This window comes from Daktulosphaira vitifoliae, unplaced genomic scaffold (genome assembly GCF_025091365.1).
Source record: "Daktulosphaira vitifoliae isolate Bord-2020 unplaced genomic scaffold, ASM2509136v1 Scaffold_4, whole genome shotgun sequence".
NCBI classification, from domain to species: domain Eukaryota; kingdom Metazoa; phylum Arthropoda; class Insecta; order Hemiptera; family Phylloxeridae; genus Daktulosphaira; species Daktulosphaira vitifoliae.
The window spans coordinates 25235929-25255939 of NW_026099575.1; the positions used below are offsets into that span (position 1 = coordinate 25235929).

General features: G+C 23.6%; 2 protein-coding genes and 1 long non-coding RNA gene across 3 annotated transcripts; 2 read left to right on the top strand and 1 right to left on the bottom strand.

The window, feature by feature from the left end:
• On the top strand, nucleotides 1-1689 carry LOC126905009 (protein kintoun-like). Its single transcript, XM_050684410.1, has 3 exons — nucleotides 1-337; nucleotides 410-1383; nucleotides 1543-1689. The coding sequence occupies exons 1-3, from the start codon at nucleotides 1-3 to the stop codon at nucleotides 1687-1689; spliced, it is 1458 nt and encodes a 485-aa protein (XP_050540367.1).
• Nucleotides 1690-5978: 4289 nt separating this feature from the next.
• LOC126904388 (uncharacterized) lies at nucleotides 5979-16922 on the top strand. The gene is made up of 4 exons (XR_007703737.1): nucleotides 5979-6249; nucleotides 12292-12400; nucleotides 14202-14424; nucleotides 16685-16922. It is a non-coding gene; the product is annotated as an uncharacterized LOC126904388 (long non-coding RNA).
• On the bottom strand, nucleotides 10571-13773 carry LOC126904387 (uncharacterized). The gene is made up of 4 exons (XM_050683391.1): nucleotides 13577-13773; nucleotides 12937-13092; nucleotides 11683-11844; nucleotides 10571-11033 (listed from the first exon to the last, which is right to left on the bottom strand). Exons 1-4 carry the CDS (start codon nucleotides 13634-13636, stop codon nucleotides 10851-10853), a joined length of 561 nt encoding a protein of 186 aa, XP_050539348.1. The 5' UTR covers nucleotides 13637-13773; the 3' UTR covers nucleotides 10571-10850.
• Nucleotides 16923-20011: the final 3089 nt, after the last annotated feature.

The following is a 20011-nucleotide window of genomic DNA, read 5'->3' on the forward strand; positions in this document are numbered from 1 at the left end:
ATGGGTAACATTTTTTCTTTAAAGTCTCTTATCGTAGCTAAAACAGAACAAAAAAATTCTTGTGACAACAAAACAATCGATTTCGACGGGAAAAAGTTTCATCAGTTTGTGAGCGAATCTTGTACTGAACTTAGATTTAAAAATAACTCCAAGGAGAGACAAATAGAACAAGGTGTACATGTGACGTTTATACAACCAGTACCTGAATTCACTATAGAAACTTATATGAAACATATTACTACAAAATCTCAAGTTAAAGTATTTATTAATGTATGTTACAGTGATGATATTGATAAAATTACTTGTACATTTGATGGCGACAATGACTATTGGTCTAGTTATGACTGCATTTCATCTCAATGTCTAGTTTATGATAAATCAAATAATTTTTTTTACGTATATAATATAGTTTTTCACACTGATTTTGTACTTCCGACCAAAGTCAAAGATCATTTCAAACATTTTGTTAGAGATGTAGCTCTTAAATCTATCGAAGATAATTTTAATGTATTTTTAGATAGGAGTAATCTAAAATACTCGAAAAAATGTTTTAATTTTATCATGAAACCAATAGAAACTAGATTAAAACTTCACCACTTGAAAAGTGTTCAAAAGCCCCTTGTTAGCTCTGCTACTTCAACTCGCCAAGATAATTTTACACAAACAGTCGACTTAAATGATTTTAAAGAAAAGTCAGTGATTAATACGCCAGTATTTGAAATGAATTATTGTTTAGGTGCCAATATTCAAACTATGAATAGGGAAATATTTAGTAATATATCTTATTCAAATCCAGATGAAATCATTATTGAAATTGTTTTGCCATTATTGGAAAATTCAGAAAATATTGATCTAAAAATTTTAAATAATGTTCTTAAACTAGTATCCAAAAATCCAGCATGTTATAAGTTAAATATTGACTTGCCTTATACTGTTTCAGTGGAAAAATGTAACGGATTATTTGATACTGATACGAAAAAGCTTGTCATACGACTACCTGTCTTAAGTAATCAGTCATTAAAAAATGACGATGGCACAAATGCTATAGTTACCAATTGGAGTGAAAAATCAAAAATAGAAAGCACTAAGAAAAATAACAATATCGAAAATTCTAAAAAATCTGAAAGTGAAATTAACAGAAATGAATCATTATTGAAATACATTGAAAAACAAAATAAAGACTCTGGTGATAAAATTGTGATAAACTACAAAGAAAATAATCTTTTGGGCATTAATATTGGTTCTAGTGAAATTGTTATTGAAAGTTCTGAAAGTGACACAAGACTGACAAAAAGTTATTTAGAAAATGAACCTACTAAAAATTCAGATACCAAAACTAAGACACCATATAATTTTTCTACTGTATCTAATTCAGCCACTAAAGTGAGTAATATTCATTAAATATTTAAACAATTAATATGTATTATGATTCCTGAAACAATATGCATTTTTCCTTCGTCAACTGATTATTGTTGTTACATTATAAATAGTTTATAATAATAATGTATATTGATAATCTCATTCTAATTATTTTTTTTGTAGCAAGGAATTCTTAAAAAAAATGCAAATTATAATGATAATTTAGCAAAAAATATAGCCAATATTAGATTAATGGGTACATATCAAGAGAAGTCTGTACGATTTCATAAAAATATTGAAGTGAAACACTTTAAGTATGTTTTAATTTGAAAATAATCATTTATTATTTTTATATAATAAAAATTGATCACTTGTGACTAATAATATTTAAAATAAGAAATATACAGAAATATCAATTTAGAACTAAAAAATATTTAACTCAAAAAGCCACAAAAATACTACTAGGTGTATATAATCAAGTTTTTTTCAATCGGCGTTGGGTTGGGTTCATTATGTGCTTAGTATTGATAATGATAATATTTTTCCGATATAGATATCCCCATATTTTCAGTAATTTTTATGGATTTTTGAGTTAAATATTTTTCATACTTTTTAGTTTGAAATTAATATTTTTAATAATAAAATTTTAGTTTTTAACTATTATGATTAATATTTGTATATCGATTAATAATAAGACCAAATAAATTTTAAAAAAAATTTTAAAATGGAATATTAATCAATAAGCTAACATTGAATTAAATCAAAAGAAATATGTTTTTTAATTTGATAATCACAACATTTATCACATTAAAATATCAAAAATATTTAAAGTTATAAAATTAAAGTTAAAATATTAAATCCTTTCTATAAAGGAGACATTCAGAATATTTTGTAAGTTATTCTTTTTATAGTTTCAAATTTACAACATTAAAGGAAAGAAACACTTTATGTTATAACTTAATTAAAGATCCAATTTTTGTTTTATTTTTTAGCTGTAATTTGAGTTTAACAAAACAAGTAAAAAAATATCAATGGCGTCGTCAAAATTATAATTGGACGAAGTATTAAATAAACTTGTAGCCAAAATGTAGTATTTAATCAAAGTTGTTGTATTTTTGATAATTTAAACAATTTGTATTTTTGATATTAATTTCTTATTGTTTTAAAAGTATTTTTTTATTTTTATCTTTTTTTATGAATATCCAATTTTGTTTTTACAATAAACACATATGATACATGAAAACTATTTTTTATTAATAATTTAAATGTTTGGTAAAGATAAGTAATTAATTATTTTAAAAGTAAAAATGTATAATATAAATTCAATGAAACATTTATAAAACATGGACAAATTTTTTTACTGCTATTTTAACAAAAAAAAAAAAAATTCGAGACTAAATCAATTGTTTATTTTTAATTAATAAATACGAGCACAATTAGCATATGAAAATTTAGAACATAAATAAATGAATTAATTTTTTTTTTTGAGAAAGAGAGAAGATGATAAAGTAATCTAGTAAAGAAGTTTCCTCTTGGCCTTATATCCTTATTGATATTTTGATTGTATTTGGATACTTAAGAAGCCATAGAAATATTTAAATTTTAAAGAATCCATAGGAAAGCTCATAATTTAAAGAAGCCATAAAAATGTTTACATTTAAGGAAGCCATAAAAATAATCAACATTTGAAGAAGCCATTTAAGTGCTTAAATTTTAAAGAAGCCATAGAAATGTTCAAATTTTAAAGAAGCCATAGGAAAGCTCATAATTTAAAGAGCCATAAAAATGTTTACATTTAAGGAAGCGATAAAAAAATTAAACATTTGAAGAAGCCATATAAGTGCTTAAATTTTAAAGAAGCCATAAAAATGTTTAAATTTAAGGAAGCCATAGAAATATTCAATTTTTTTAAGAAGCTTTTGAAATGCTTAAATAAAATATCATTGTTTTTTACTTTTTATATTATTATGAAATCATATAAGTCATAGACATTCCCAAACCTAATTTGACATAGTCAAACCTAACCCAACTTCATCTATTAAGCTGAGTTTATATTATTTTTAATGTTATTTATTATTTGTTTAATAAAAGTTAACTATTTTGTTTTATGCCACTTCGCCGGCTATGAGTATTTAAGGTCGCCCCGTTACCCCTTAAATTTAAGATATTCTTTTAAGAACTTCTAATATATGTGGTTATTTAGTTAATTATTATGCACTCTCGTTACTTATTGGATGTACCGTTAGCTGTCATCCCTCAGATGACCCACTCCCTCTTCAATTAAAGCGATTTAAACAGACTTAAGTTAAAACGGAATTTTAGTGCAATGCACAGCTAGCCGTCCTATGGTCTAGCTGCCTCCTACGAAACAGATATACAAATAATTTCGGATATTAAACCAAAGATATTGAATATTTTATCTTACGATTTTATCTGTAATATTAAAACATATCAGTTATAATTCAGCAGTGAATATCTCAAAATTCAAAAAAAAATTTTTCACTAATAATCAAAAAAGTGCTTCTGAAATTTATTTTTTCTATACAGGAGGATCAGTTTATTACAACACACGCTATTACTCGCAAAATGTATACAATATTTAAAAAATACAATTTTTAATTTTTTAGTAGCATAATTTTTTTAATATGTCAGTTATAAATGAATTTTTCACATCATCCCTTATAACATAGTGTAATAAATCAACAAGCGAGTGTCCCCCGAAGCGACTAAACCAATTATGTAAAAACGGTAATAATTAGTTATTTTATCTCTCAAAATTTTTTTCTTAAAATTTATTTGGTGGGTAATAAAGCTTATAATATTTCCTGTTCCTTTTTTCATCCATTGAACTTTCATTTATACTTTGTGTGTCGTATACGAATTATAAATAATATTACTATTTTAATAAAACTTTCTTATATATTGTGTTTATTAATAATAAATGTGTTAATAACCTTTGTGTTATTTAATCATTCATCTTAGTGGACTAAATATTCTTATAGGATAACATATTTCGAAAACTTGATATGAGCCATCACGAGTATAGTAAAATACAACCTCCTTTCCTTTAAGCGTAACTTTATAATAATCTCTTTCCTATGTTTTCTCTTGTAAAGAGTTCAAATTTTTAGTCAAACTACCTACATCTATTTTAGTGTTTATATATGAACCATTTTGTGCGCTAAAGGTGGTAATCTTGTCATTATATCGTTAAAGTAAATGACATAAACATTAATTTTATGCATAACAAAAAATATGAACAAATTATTAAGTTAAGTTTTTACAATGATTTTTTATGAAACTCTTATTGTACAAAGAGTAATTGTTGGATTTACAAAACAAATATAACAATATATAGATAAACGTTTAATGTATTGTAAATAAATATAATATTTATTTGAATGAAGATTTGTTAAAGTAATAATATTATGAAATAATAATACATATTAAGTAAAAATGTATTATTAAATTGCCACACTTATATTTGTATGGAATGTACATATTATAAGTAATAAAACATTTTAATTCTCATGGAAACATTCATTTGTTATTATTTTTTTATAGTAGTTAAATATATCTATAGAATAAAATATAGTTAAATATATTGTACAATGAATATTATTAAATTGTTTAATATATATTAATAACAAATTATTTATAAAATTTTAGAATCTTCAATTATATCAAAATTATCAACTGAAAATGATGTTTTCAGAAATTATGTTTATATTTTTTCACTTGGCACAAAAAGAACTAATTTTGTCGAGTACGCAGTTGTCGAAAAAATTATTGTCGTAAAAGTTAAAAAAGTTAAATGAAAATTGAATTAATTAAAGAAAAGTAAATTCTCAAATTTCAAGAATAATCGAGTAATTTATGAATAAATGAACACCTTGTATAGAGCATGCCTTACGACTACACTTATCTGGATATCACTAAGATGTAAATTTCGATATGAAATATTTATTTATTATATTTTTATTGTATTTAAAATGGCCTTGGAATCAAAACAAAAATATGTTGTGAAGAAGATTTTGAAAATGCCCCAATGGTTATTTAAAATGATGAAATTAAAATATTAGCCTTAATAAATGTAATGTTTGTATCTTAATCGATTAATAATGTGAACAATATTCACAAGTAAATATATTTTAATACAATGATAATGATCATTTTATATGATTGCAAAAAAAAACGTAGAAAAAAATGATGACACATCAAAATGTGGATAAGATTAACAAAAATGATGTGCTTAGTACAAAACAAAACAAAATAATAGACGTGTAATCTTTAAAATTTAAATTATCATTTAATGATTTATTCTAAATTACTTGGTAGGCCAATGCGGTTCAAAAAGATTTTATGGTACCTAAGAACATTACAATATTCAATAAAAATAATTCTGTCGATATTTTCAAATCTGTCACGTAATTTCAAACACTGTGAAATTAATTTGACTTTTGTATCCAATTGAGATAATTTGTTTGGTAAATTTTCAATGGCAAGAGAGAATTGTTCTGATACTTAATATTGACCACAACCGGTACGTTCTATTAGTATCTACAAAGTAATTTTCAGTGACCTAATCTTATCAAGTATACCTTTAACGATGTCGTATAATATATTAGAAAGACCTTCAAAAAGCGAATCATGTTTAAAATATCAATTTCATGAAGCTCATTTGGTGCAAGATTTTATTTTAGCTTTGTTGCTGTTCACTGATTTTTATATTTCCTAAATGATTTTTGCTGACCAAATTCTGTAGAGTATTTTTCCCGCGATATTTTTACTGATCTGATCAAGGACGCGAGAATACTTTTTACTTCTTGTTTCTAAATTGTTTAAACGTTTAACGATAGTTTTTTTATAATTGATTGACATAGTAAACAGGTAAAACTTTAAATTATAATTGTATAAATCTATAAAAATAAATTGCTTTAACTGAATTCAAAACAGTGTTTATTAAACTTTAAAAATTAAATTATTAAATTATTTAACTTTTAAAATAATATTACGTTACATAAACTTGGGAAGATGGACCAAAACTGATTGTTGTAGTTTGAAAGTATTAAAATAAACATGTATTTATTGATATTCGAAAGTTTAGTGGTCGCTATTGTTATGGAACAAATTTAGTTAAAACTGTATTTTTTTTAAAAATAATTGCCAAATTTTGATATTGATTTTTTTTGTATAAATTTTTATACTTTTTAAGATTTATACCAATTATGTACATTTTTTAATTTGACACGATAATTAAAAGTATATTAAACATTTTTTTTTGTCATCATTTTTATATGAGAAAAATAAAAAGTTGTTTTTGTAAAATGTTATTATTTTTTTTACAACAATTTCTTGAAAAATTCAGTAGATAAAATGTTTTATAATAGGCACTCAAGATACCTGCGCTTAGGGAATACAGAGTATTTTGGGGTCTTGGATTGAAAAAATATATATATATGCATTACACTGGACTCGCCTATTAGTAATTTGAAAAAATAATATTCAATAATATGTTTTTTTTTATGTATAATTTTGACAAAAAAAATTAATTTTTGTACAACGCCCTTACTCCAAGAAAATAGTTCTTTTTCTACGGATGTCAGTGTAACTTTACTACAGCATTCGCATTTGCAAATTTTAGACTTTAACTAGATTAAATCTGTTGGAAATTTATATAGTTAAATAATTTAATGTGTTCAATTCATTAATAATACAATTTAGAAAATAAGATCATCTTTGTAGTAGTATAAACACATAAAATCTTCTTTTTTCTTGCCTTACTCCCAACTACTCGAGTTCAACCAAAATAAAAACACAATAAATACTTAAAATACTAACAACCTTTTTATATATTTATTTCAAAGCTTTTGACTATGTTTGACCTGTTATTTTTAATTAAAAAAATATATATTTAGTATTTTTATTACTATTTAAATTAGAAAAATAAAACAAATAATTTTCACGACACCAACTCTGTATAATTTGGTTTTCCATCATCGGAAAACTTCTTGATGCAGTTAAATCTGTTAATATAAATTTTTTATAATGACTCATTCTTACGAAGTTTGCAATTGTAATAGTCATGTAAAATAAATCATTTTTGAGTACAAATTTAAATTTATCCACATAAAAAATAATATTCATTTTTAATTATAATTACCACAATGAAAAAATCAAACGCAAAAATTTAGTAAAATCTATAATTTATATGCTATTTAGTATTTTGATAAAAAAATTAAAGAGTTCGATAACTTATGTATGTAATATTTTACAATTAATTGTATAGAAATGATATATGACCTTATAAGAAATAGAAATTATAATTAAATTATACTGAACGAGGGACTGGTAGATTTAATTAGTGAGAAAGAGGTACAAGAGGCTGTAGCATCAATGAAAAAGAATAAAGCAGTTGGACCAGATGAAGTCCCAGTAGAAGTATGAAAAATATTAGATGGCGTTGATTTAAGGTGGTTGAAGAATCTTTTTGATAAAATCTTATTAGAAGGGAAAATATCATAATAATGGAGTATTGTGATACCGATATTTAAAAGTGAATAAAAGAAACATACAGGAGTATGGAAATTATAGAGACATAAAGCTTATGAGTCGTAGTATAAAGATTTGACTAAAGGTAATAGATAAGAGAATAAGAAATGAGACATCGGTTATCTAATAACTAGTTTGGATTTATGCCTAATAAGTCAACAATAGAGCCATTATTTTGTGTAAGACAACTAACAGAAAAGTCTAAGGAAAAGAAGAAAAAGCTGTGTATGGTATTTATAAATTTGAAGAAAGCGTATTATAGAGTACCGAAACAGGTTTTAAAAAGGGCGTTAATGTAAAAAAAGTCCCGAAAAAGTATATTAATATAATAAAGAATATGTATGATAGCACTTGTACCATATTAAAAAGTGTAAGAGGAGTAACAGAAGGTTATAAGGTAATAGTAGGGGTGCACCAAGGTTCGGTTTTAAGCCCTTATTAGGTTCGATGCGAAGCTGAGAAAGTATTAATTGTACTATGATAAGTATTATTTTGTATCTGTTACCACTTTATCTCAGCTCTCACTGAACCGATTTCTTTCAACGATACGTCAAAAGATCACAAATTGTATCTAGTCGAGGAAATTACCCTCAAAAGTTGAAAAAATTTCCATTGTTCCCCGTAAATGGGGGAAATTACAAAAAAAATACAAATTTAAAAATCGGTAACTTTTGACATTTCTTCAATATTTTTAAATTAAAACTGCCATAATTTTTTTTAAAATGACCAAATTAATATAATTCTTTTTGTATATAGATGAACGATGTCTTTACCTATCATTTGATATATTTTTTTTATAAATTTGACCCTTTACCTGCCCACAAGAAAGGTATTCCAAATGAAAACTTTTTCACAAAAAATTTACTTTTTCAACTTAAGTTTTGAAAGTGTTCCGGAAAGTCTGACACTTATATATATATATTAAATTAAAGTTAATGTAATATACTTTATCATGAAAAAAAAAAATTTGGACTTTATTTTGTCTTCACAGTGAAAATGGCTACCGAATTCTATTTTTGTGTGAAAATACTCGATTTTATATTTTACATTTTTAACTTTATTATGCTATAACTTTTTAAAAAATGTATGGATCAATACAATTTTTTCATAAGAAGTAGTATTTATATCTCTATTTCATTCGACATACTTTTTTTTTTTTAAATAACACTATTTCCCTATATATATATTATTAATCATATAAATATTTTAATTAATTTTTTACAGCTTGTTATAGATAATATACAAAAATTTAGTTCTTTTTAATTGCTTTTGACTATGTTTGGGAACACTTTTAAAAATGATTCCATAAAAATTTCTCAGGCTTTTTATAAATTTATATATATTATACTTATAAATCATAAAACTTGTAATTAGGATATAAATAAGGAAATAGGAAATCATGTAGCTTTTGGAATACTCGACCAATACAATAAATTTGACAGTATTTATTTCACTATTATAAATATCGCTTCAATGAAAATCTGTTAATGGTGTTTAATTCTAAGAATATATTTTTAATTTATTTATTTTTAAATACAATTTAACAACAAAAATGTTGTATCTTTGTATATTACTTTTCTAATATTACTATAGTATAGAATATAATAAGCTAGAATAAAAAAAAAAAGAGATTGATATTTCTGTCCACCGTTTGGTAATTATAATTTCATGTATAAAATTAAAACTGTAATTTTACATAAGCCATTGGTATATTAATTATTTTTTTTATAAAAATCAGCCCATTTCTTTTTACATATTTATTGTATGTACATTAAAAGCTTCAAAAAACCTCCCTAAAAGTATATGTAATTAAAACTTAAATTGTATTTATTATAATTTAAATAGATTAAATGGAGTACTTGCCGTCTCCTATATACTTATATTATTTAACCTAAAGTATAAGCATAAATAATTGAAAAAAAATGAAGGAGAAATTTGTAACAACACTAAAAACGATATTTTTTACACAAAACTTTGGAGGCTTTTTAAAAATACAAGTCAATTCATTATAAAAAAAAAAATTTTTTAACTTAAATACGTAATAATAGCTTTAATTTATCATATGATAAAAAGAAGCAGTATTTTCATAACAATTCCTAAAGTTGAAAAGATTAACATTTCACACAAAAGTGAATTACCCAATGTATTTATAAAAAAAGTTTTGAAAATATCGAAATATAATGATTTCAAAAATCGTAAGTTTTGGGAAAATTCCCCAATTTACAAGGAACAAGGAAATTTTTTTCAATCTTCCAGAATAGTAACATTAACCAGATAAATTTTGTGATATTTTAACATGTCATTGGTAAAAATTAGTCCGGTATAGGTAATAACTGGCAACAGAAAAAAAATAATATGTACATAGTAAAATTATTACATTCACGGCTTTGCCTGAAGCTAAAAAACAACAACAAAAATCTGTGATCTTGGAAAAATGGTTATAATTTATTATAAACCGTTCTCATAATCTCAATCAAAATAAAATTACAAAGTTTTAGATACCCATAACTTTAAATATATTAGTAAAAAACATTTAATTAAACCTTGGTTTTATACATTTTTTTGTCATTTATAGATTAAATTGAAAACAAAAATATTGTTTCAAGTCATAATATAAATTATTAAATTTAATAAAATTGGTACTTTTTATGTGCACATAAGTGTGGTTCTATTAATAGTTCAATCTAGAAAACTAGTTGCAAATATTGATCACTTGGTGATATCTTAAAAAAATAGTAATAATTAATTAATCGAAATTATCCCTGACATGCCTAAATACCTGTCATGTAGATTGTTTAACTGTTAGTTTTACTCAGTTCATGAAAAAATTACAAAATTGCAGTAAATAATCCAATATAAGCAATTTTCTCTTATTAATATAAAATATGCTATCAATAAATTTATTATTCGAGTTATAATATATAATGTTTAAGTTTTGTTTAGTTACACGTTTTTTCGTTTGATGCTAGTTCTGAAACAGACGATTGCAACGTTATTACATTAATACATCCGACCAAAATTTTTTTTGTATCAAAAAATTCAAATTTTAATTTCCAGCATCCAATGGGAACTAATGGTCGTAACATGGGTGGCACTTGACTTTTAGTAATTATTTGATCACTCTGTAAATTTACAGTTATAATTATAGACAATTATCTAATATATATATAAGAATAAGTAATATTTATACTTATTAAGTATATAATAAGAAGTGACAGACAAGAAAAACAAACCCATCATAGTAAAATTAATATCTATTCAGCTTCGCGTCGAAGCTAAAATTCAAATTTTTCAATTTCAACTACTTCTTTGGAGGGATTTTTCATAATTTAAGGAAAATATTTTTAACTTCTTAGTGATTTTTGGATGATTTGATAAACAAAATTGTTTCAGTATAAATAATGAAGTATTAAAAAAAAAAAACAGAATCGTTGTAGAAAAACCATTATTTTTCAAGATCGTGATTAAATTTTAGACTTATAGATAAATAATAAATTGATCAATTTGATAGTAATTTTTTATTGACTAATTATAGTCAATAGAAATTAAGATTAAAAATTGCGATTAAAAGTGTCTTAAATTTTTTCGATTGGAGAATGAAAATGTAACTAAACAAAACACTTAAATGAAAAAAGACAAAAAAACTATTAATAATAATTTCTCAGTTAACATTTAAAAATCCAAAAATACTCGGATAAAAGAAATTTATAGCAGAAATAAGGTCAAATTTATGTACTCTTCATATTAGTAAAATTGTCTTTGTCAACGTACTTTTTCCATTGGACATTCTTTTGGAAGGGAAACAAATTTTTGTATGATAGGTAATATTGCTATGTCTTGCTTCAAAAATTTACATAAATCCACTGTTTTTTCAGACAACGTTCGTAAATAATCCCAATTTTCTTTTTTTTTCATATAAACTGCTGGTTTAATCTATAATCCCAATTATATTTCATTATTAAATAGTATTTTGTTGTTATTAACTAACTCAAAAAAATACAACTGAAATTTTTTTATTGTTAAATTATACTTTTATTTACATTAAAATTTAAAAAAAAATTCATTTTTTTAATCAACTAAACAAAAAAGTGTCAGATATATATTTTGATAGTAAATCTATTAATTTTACAAGGGTCTTTTGTTATATAAAGTAATTTTTTAGGGTTGGGCACTGAACTCAACTAAATGATCATATAAATGACTCCGAAGTAAATTATGTTATTACACTGATTTATGACAATATCATTATATTGTATAAAGTTTCGTAACATTCACCAAGTTAAAACAATAAGGACTACGTGATACGACAAAATAAAATAAAAATACTTAATAAACTAGCAATTTTACCAATAGATTAATTATTATATTACTATATTTCAGATTATATATTGCATTGTTTATTATTTAAATGAGTCTAAATTCTGATGGTTTAATTAAGAACATGGTAAGAACACTAATTGGTGATTAATTATTATTAAGTAATCATTGGGTAAGTATCAAAATTATATCTTCCTATTTATTTTTACTTTAAATCACAAAAATGAATACATTTTTTAATTTATAAAATAAGTGGTACAAAATAATAACAAGACTTATATTAAATAATTTGTAGAAAATAATAATTATTTTGCAATTATTGCAAAATAACTGTGATACTATAGTAGTCGATAGATTAGTTATTGTTTATCGATAATTTATCTAGAAACATTATTATAAGTACACAAAATAGCCGTCTTCGACCATAATCAGCCAACTAAAGGCAATAAGCATACCGTATATTGAGTTCAGTGAGTTGGGGAGAAAATATAATTAGCAAGATTAAAAGTTTTATTTTAGTTGCGCTTGTGGTGCGGTTGAATGATAAATAGAAAATTTAACATTTTTAGATCTTAAAATTGTATTTGAGTAAAAATACATAATAATACATGATATAATTTTAAATGACTTTTATGATAATGATTTCAAAATTGCAGCTTAATAATAAATTAAAATCTTCACACTTTGAGTACAGAAAAAATTAGTTACCGTTATATTCATAGTTGGTGTTATATCTTTGTAGACAATAAAGCGATTCGTCTCATTTATGTAAGGTGATGAATTGTTAAAGTTAGCGTCAACTAAAACAACATGTCTGTCTTTCATGCAACTTATCACTTTAACTAAACGATAGATATATAATGCCTTGAATCAAAATAAATAAAAATTAATTAGAGTAAGTTGAAGATTTTTTAGATTAGTATTTGTTGATATCTAACAGTGATGAAAACCAATGTCGTAAAACGTTTCAATGAATACTCAAAACAATTTTTTTAAATATTAATCATATTTATCAAAATTAATACGAATTAATTTTTTAATAATTAATTTTACACAATATACTGATTTCACGTAGAGATAAAATTATCGGTACGTTTTTCTTTATTATGTATAATATTAAACTTTTATTTGAAATACTTTGGATAATACAAATATTCCATAAACATGCAAAACACTACGAAATCAGCCATTTTTGCTGAAAAATCTTTGGCTTTAATGTCCAAACTCCTAGAAATCTCGATTTCTGATAGTTTTTTTTTTTTTAATTAATTTTTGTGTTCAATTAATATTTTTAACAACTTCAGGCAGTCCCTCAACACATTTAGTTAATTTTTTTGTGTTATCTTACTTGAGTTTTACTGACGCATTGAAAATATCCAAACGTGATTAGCATATAAATGATTTTCATTATATTAATTATTTTTTAAATATTTATTTAGTACTTAACAAGTCTTAAAAAATAGTACGAGCGATTTAACTTACTAATTCAAAATGCACAAAGTTAAGTGCCAACATTTGTTTCACAGTTTAACAAATATTTTTTTGTTTTATTTTTAATTATATTATATTTATTCTATAATGAGAGATCATCATATCACTATACTTATGCCCTTGCAAACACAATTACGGAAATTGTACATTTTTTAAAAATTTTCAGATTTTTAATATTGATAATTATGGTGATCCCACTAATAATCAACTAGATGCTCGACCTTAAATTTTTTTGTTTTAAAATTATAACATTTAGTAAAAATATATAAATAACATAATAATATAAAAATATTTGTGCAGACAAACGCATTTTAAAATAAAGTCATATATTATTTTAAATTCCCAGTTTTGCATCAAAACTAAAAATTGTATCCTTGCATTATAATTAATTTTGTCATTAGTGAATATTACCCATATCCCCAATAATTACATTAGTGATGAGTATATATAGTTCTAGTAGACCTGAGTTTCGTTATTTTCAGAGTAAAGAGTGGGCCAATAGATGGTATTTCAAGGCAAACAGAATTAACCAGAATGGTGAAGAATAAAATAGTACTATTTTTTATTGAAAAAAAAGTTTGAAACACGTTATAAACATGTCATTAAAATCATTAAACTTCAAAATAAACCAAAAAAAGTTTGAAATATGTTTTTAGATATGAAAGGAGAAATAAATTCTAACAATCTACCAAAAACTATAACAAGGTAAATTGTTTTTTAATATTTTATGATAATTTAATAAAAACATAATACAAAAAAAAACATACATTAAATTCATACCGTTTTTCATTTATTTTAATTTCTCGACAACATTTTATTTTGTTCCAGTACTATATTAAATAGTTAATTAACCACGATTAATGGACACTAATTTAACTTATTAAAAATTAAAACCTAAGTTCATTATTGAATTATCTAGTTAAGTTAAAACGTTAAATTTAAATATTTTAACACGTAAGTATCAAGATTTGAAAGAGTAAAACAAAACATTTATANTTTGTGTAGGTTAAATATTTTTTGAGAAAATTAAAAAAGCTCATATTTTTGAACTTTTGCGAGACAGTAAAAAAAAGCTCATTTTCAATCAATGAGGTCTATTCAGTGGCGCACCCAAGGGGGGGGCTTTGGGGCTAAAGCCCCCCCCAAAAATATTTTTTGCATTAAATTATAAATTATTATAGCACATTGTCACAAATATAGTATTAAAATGATTTTTTTTCAAAATTTTATTATTATGTTAGATACATATTAATAGTTCAATAATACGTAATAAGGTTTGCGGCAATCGCCGAACGCTTATTTTGTTGAAAATCGGTTTTTCAGTCGCAAAGGCCGAATTCGAATTGTGGTACGAAAAATTCAAAAATGGTTGCTATACTTTACCGCTAAACGCAATCGATGGTTTAAATTTATGTGATTTAAAAGTATTTGAATCAGTATTTATACTTTTGAAAATATTTGCAACGTTACCAGTAAGTACAAGTACGGCTGAGAGATCATTTTCCACGCTACGGCGAATCAAAACCTACCTCAGAAATACTGTGGGACAGTCACGATTAAATGGACTGGCAAATCTTCACATACATCGAGAAATACAAATTAAAGAATCTGAAGTATTAGAAGTTCTATCTGAAAAAGGACCCAGAAAAATTAAATTTTAAACTAATTTGTCATAATATTTTATTGAAAATATTAAAAACAGTATACTATATAATTTGTGGTAATAATAATAATAAAAATGTTTAAAAATGAGTAGTAATTGCTTTCTATTGTGTGTAAGGAAAATGTTTTAGCCCCCCCCAAAAAAAAATCCTGTGTGCGCGCCTGGAATAAAGTTAAAAATTTAAGTACAGATTTAGAATTGTTTTTATTATGTCCAGATTATGACAGGTAAATTTTTTTTTAGTCAATTGACATCGTAACAATAATTCTAAACATGACTTTACATATAACTGTATAAAATACAATTATAACTATTTGAATTATATTGCATATTATGCATTCATGTTTATTAAATATAATTCTTAAAAAAATTAAAAGCATGTGTTTATGTTGCTACACTGATTATATACAGGGTGGCCCAGCACTCACTGACAACTTAAATAACTTTTGATCCAGTTAATATTTTTAGCTGATTTTTTTTTTAAATAATAGTTATACGTTAGGTCTATAGTTATATTTCAATAATTAATTTTTTTACATTTTATTAAAAATATTAATTATTTTTAAATTTTAAATAAAATATAAAAAAAAATCTAAGATAGCTATTTTGTAGAGTAGAATTTACAACCATGGGATTAATACCATGATAAGAAATTTGATAAGGCATTATTACTTATCACTCTCATTTAAAAGTATAAGTCATTTTCATAGAAAAAGTTACACACCTCCAAATTATAGTAATCACGAAAAGATAGTGTTTTCTTCTGTCCNTGAAAAGATAGCGTTTTCTTCTGTCCTTTTCTCAATACGTATTTCAATGTTTAATACCGTAAAATAATACATGAAAATTCAAATTTTCACAAACTTCAAAACGCTACAGAATATTTACTACTCAATATTAATAAGATATTTTTTGACTAAAATTTTTCTTAAATTCTACTTTACAAAATAGCTATCTTAGATTTTTTTTTTACATTTTATTTAAAATTTAAAAATAATTAATATTTTTAATAAAATGTAAAAAAATTAATTATTGAGATATAGCTATAGACCTAACGTATAACTATTATTTAAAAAAAAAATCAGCTAAAAATATTAACTGTATCAAAAGTTATTTAAGTTGTCAGTGAGTGGTGGGCCACCTGTATATGTTGTCACACCTACCGATTTTTGCTTGTGATACTCATAGTTTTTTTTTTTTAATTTGGACCACACCATATGATATTAAATTATGTATAATTATAACCATAAAAACCATAGACCTTTTACTCATAAACTCCATTTTGTTATTTTTTTGTTTCAGAATAAAGACTTTAATAGATTTACCTTTAGACAATATATGTATGACTAATTGAATAACACCATCTATCTTGGTACACACTAGCAATGATATTGATATAGGGAGATCTGATGTATAAAAATAATGTAACGCAGCAGGGGTAGTTTGATATATGCTCGTGGTTATTTCACATATAACTATAGTATTTTCTATCTTGTACTTTTCTTTTTATCTATTTCCTAAAAAGTTGATAGAATTTTATAAGAGAAAAATTTTTGCAGTCTTAACTATTATACAAAAATATCTTGTATTTTTTGTAATTAAAATTAAAAAATTATTTATTAAAAATTATGACATTTATTTTAATTTTTTGGTGAAGTTAAAATGTTAAATAAAACAAGTTTTATACGTCTAAAACTTTAATATAATAATTTGATAAAAATACATGTTTAAAACATAGAACATCGTTTAAAACAAAACAAAAAACGTTTGAAAATGTATATTTTAAACATGTTTTTTAACAACATTAGTACTATAAATAGACAGACCACCTCTTCGTGGATACATGAAGATACCGTTCTAACTAAACTATATGCATTTTGTTTATACAAACATTACAATATTTATAGTAAAATTGCTTGAAGTTCTTCTTAGTTGTTATGTTAAAATTATAATTTACTACATCCTTGATATGAATTATTTTTATATTTAGTTTTTAAGTAGGAACACTAAAATAATAAAAATAACTCCGTGAATAAAAAAAATATGCAACATAACTAACATGGTAAATGTAATTTGATATTAAGTAATAATTTTTCAGAGAAATTATTTAATTGCCATTTTTATAGTGTGGTACGAAGTGTAAAAAAATGAAAACAAAAAGTAAGGAAACAATGAGAACAATAAAAACCTATTTCTTTCTTATATTCTAGAGAATTTTACTCAAATTTACTAGTGAATATGAAATACTAGAAATTATACAAACGAAAAAATAAAAACGATAGATCACAGATAATTTTTTCATCAATAATTTTGTAAAAACTTTGAGACATTAGCATCAATACATATCAAACAAAGTTGTCCACACAAAACATGTTTATAATTATTTTATTTTCTGTATAATATCCGCTTAAATACCTACAAAATATTCTTTACGATTAACACATGTTTTAGGTAACATGTATACAATAAGTATACCAATAATTGTATACTTGCCAAATCATCCAATTATTAACAAGTGGAGCGTTCCCATGATTGGTATACTTGACAAGTATACCAGTACTTGTACACTTGTACAAGTAATAAATAAAAGCCATGTATACTATTTCTACGACTGGATCAAATGCCAAATAATTGTAATGGGGGTAGGACCTGAAAAATATTAAGTCATGTATCATTTGCTTTTTTAGCACTGCAGTGTTTGGACGTTTCAGTGAGTGATTTAAAATACATTTTTTAGTAACATGTCTAGACGTGTTAAAACACGTTTTCTTGAATTTATCAGCTGAAAACCATTCTAATACAATGAAATGCTTTTATTAAAAAATGGCTTAACTGCAAAGAAATATTTATTAATTAATAATTTTTACTTAACTGAAAAAAATTTCATTTATAATTTTAAATAAAATATTCTGTAAGGTAAAACTTAAAATTATTCATGAAATGTAATTAATTTTTAATTAAATTTTTTGTAAAGTTTAATAATCTTGTGATAAAATGTTTGTCAAAAAATTATATTTATAAAAATTTAACTATAAATGAAAATAATTGTATAACGAACACAATCAGGTCTTCTAATGATAACATTATTATGTTAACTAAAATAATAATTATTGCATTAAATTAAAGTTTTTTTTTCCTAAATTGTTATCAATAATATTATCTCAATAAAAATTTCCTCTCGTAACGCTTAAAATACTTTATAGATAATAATATTTTTATTTTATTTTTATGAGATTTAGGTATACATTCATCAGAACAATTTATCACAGTCCATAACAGAAAAACAATACGAATTTACAAAAAAGATTTTAGTTTAAATCGTTTTTAATTTTGAAACGCATAGTAAAAACGCACAAGCCATCGTACAATTATGAGCTATGACTAGTAAATAAGATAAATTTAATGATAAATGTAGAATGACTGATGCACATTAATGTATGCATTAATAATATTTATCTCTAAGAGCTACAAATATCACTTCTTTCTTGTACGTTTATTTGAATATTAAGTATTTTTTAAGCTAATCTAGAATATATTTATATTCATTCAATACTATGTTAACACCAAAATTCCGGTTTCATCTGTGCGGTCTTAAATTCCGGTTATAAATTTCCAGATGAAAAGTTTTTTTGTTTGACTACCACCAAATACTTGATACAAAAAATGTATTATAAATCAAAGGGTATAAATTCTTTTTGGTTTTTTGGAATGTTGTTATGACTTAACTCTAATCATATGATTCTTTATATTGTAGCTTTTGCTTTTCTAGGTAAAATGCCTGTTAATATTTTCGATGTATATCTGTAATATCATTGTAAACAATTTATACTACTATGCGGATTGTTTCAGTCTTAATTGAGAGTAAAATAAATAAATAAATTTTAATTTGTGGATCCATAATTCATTTTTGATTATTTCAAGCAGAAAAGCGTTTGCTATTTCAACATAAATCTTAGTTATGACTCATATTTTTATAATTTATATCTACGATTTTGACAAAACATAGAAGTCTTTAAATTAAATAGATAATTTGCACTGTACTATTAAGCTTCTTTGTCAAATAATCAACAAAATAATTAAATGCATGTGTTAAATAAAAAATTTGACAAATAAGTCAATAATTATATCAAAGTGCAACGAGATAAACATCTTTTTAAGATTTTTTAAAGGGTTATTTTATGGACTAAACTCTATAACATAATGTCTAGTAACTTGAAATATATTTTTTATTATCGTTTAGAAAATGTTAAAACAGTTTAACATAAAAAATTACATTTTTTCTATAATACACATAAAACAGTTATATGTAATGTTAGGTAAATAATATACGGAAGAATGTCTACGTAAAATAGAAAAAGTATAACTAATATTTGTTGCAAGTTTTCAACCAAATTTTGAAGTTTGTATTAATCAACGTAATATTTAAAAAAGGATGTTATTATAGAGAGTTTTGGGTTTAACCCTTAGAAATTGAAAATGATAGTATGATTTTGATTCGTGTAAAAGGTAAAAAAATCTTAGATATGACATTGCAAAATACATTAATAAAAGATTATAATTTTTTTACAGTACTCTAAATCTAAATTAATTATAACTAATGATATTATAATCTTATATGTTAGCAGCTTG

Coding starts and splice junctions, on each gene's coding strand:
- LOC126905009 (XM_050684410.1), top strand. CDS start 1: ATGGGTAACATTTTTTCTTTAAAGTCTCTTATCGTAGCTAAAACAGAA. Junction 338..409: donor CGACAATGACTATTGGTCTA/GTTATGACTGCA, acceptor TATATAATATAG/TTTTTCACACTGATTTTGTA. Junction 1,384..1,542: donor TATCTAATTCAGCCACTAAA/GTGAGTAATATT, acceptor TTTTTTTTGTAG/CAAGGAATTCTTAAAAAAAA.
- LOC126904387 (XM_050683391.1), bottom strand. CDS start 13,636: ATGAAAATCATTTATATGCTAATCACGTTTGGATATTTTCAATGCGTC. Junction 11,845..12,936: donor CACCAACTATGAATATAACG/GTAACTAATTTT, acceptor TTGGGATTATAG/ATTAAACCAGCAGTTTATAT. Junction 11,034..11,682: donor AAGAATGTCCAATGGAAAAA/GTACGTTGACAA, acceptor GTAAATTTACAG/AGTGATCAAATAATTACTAA.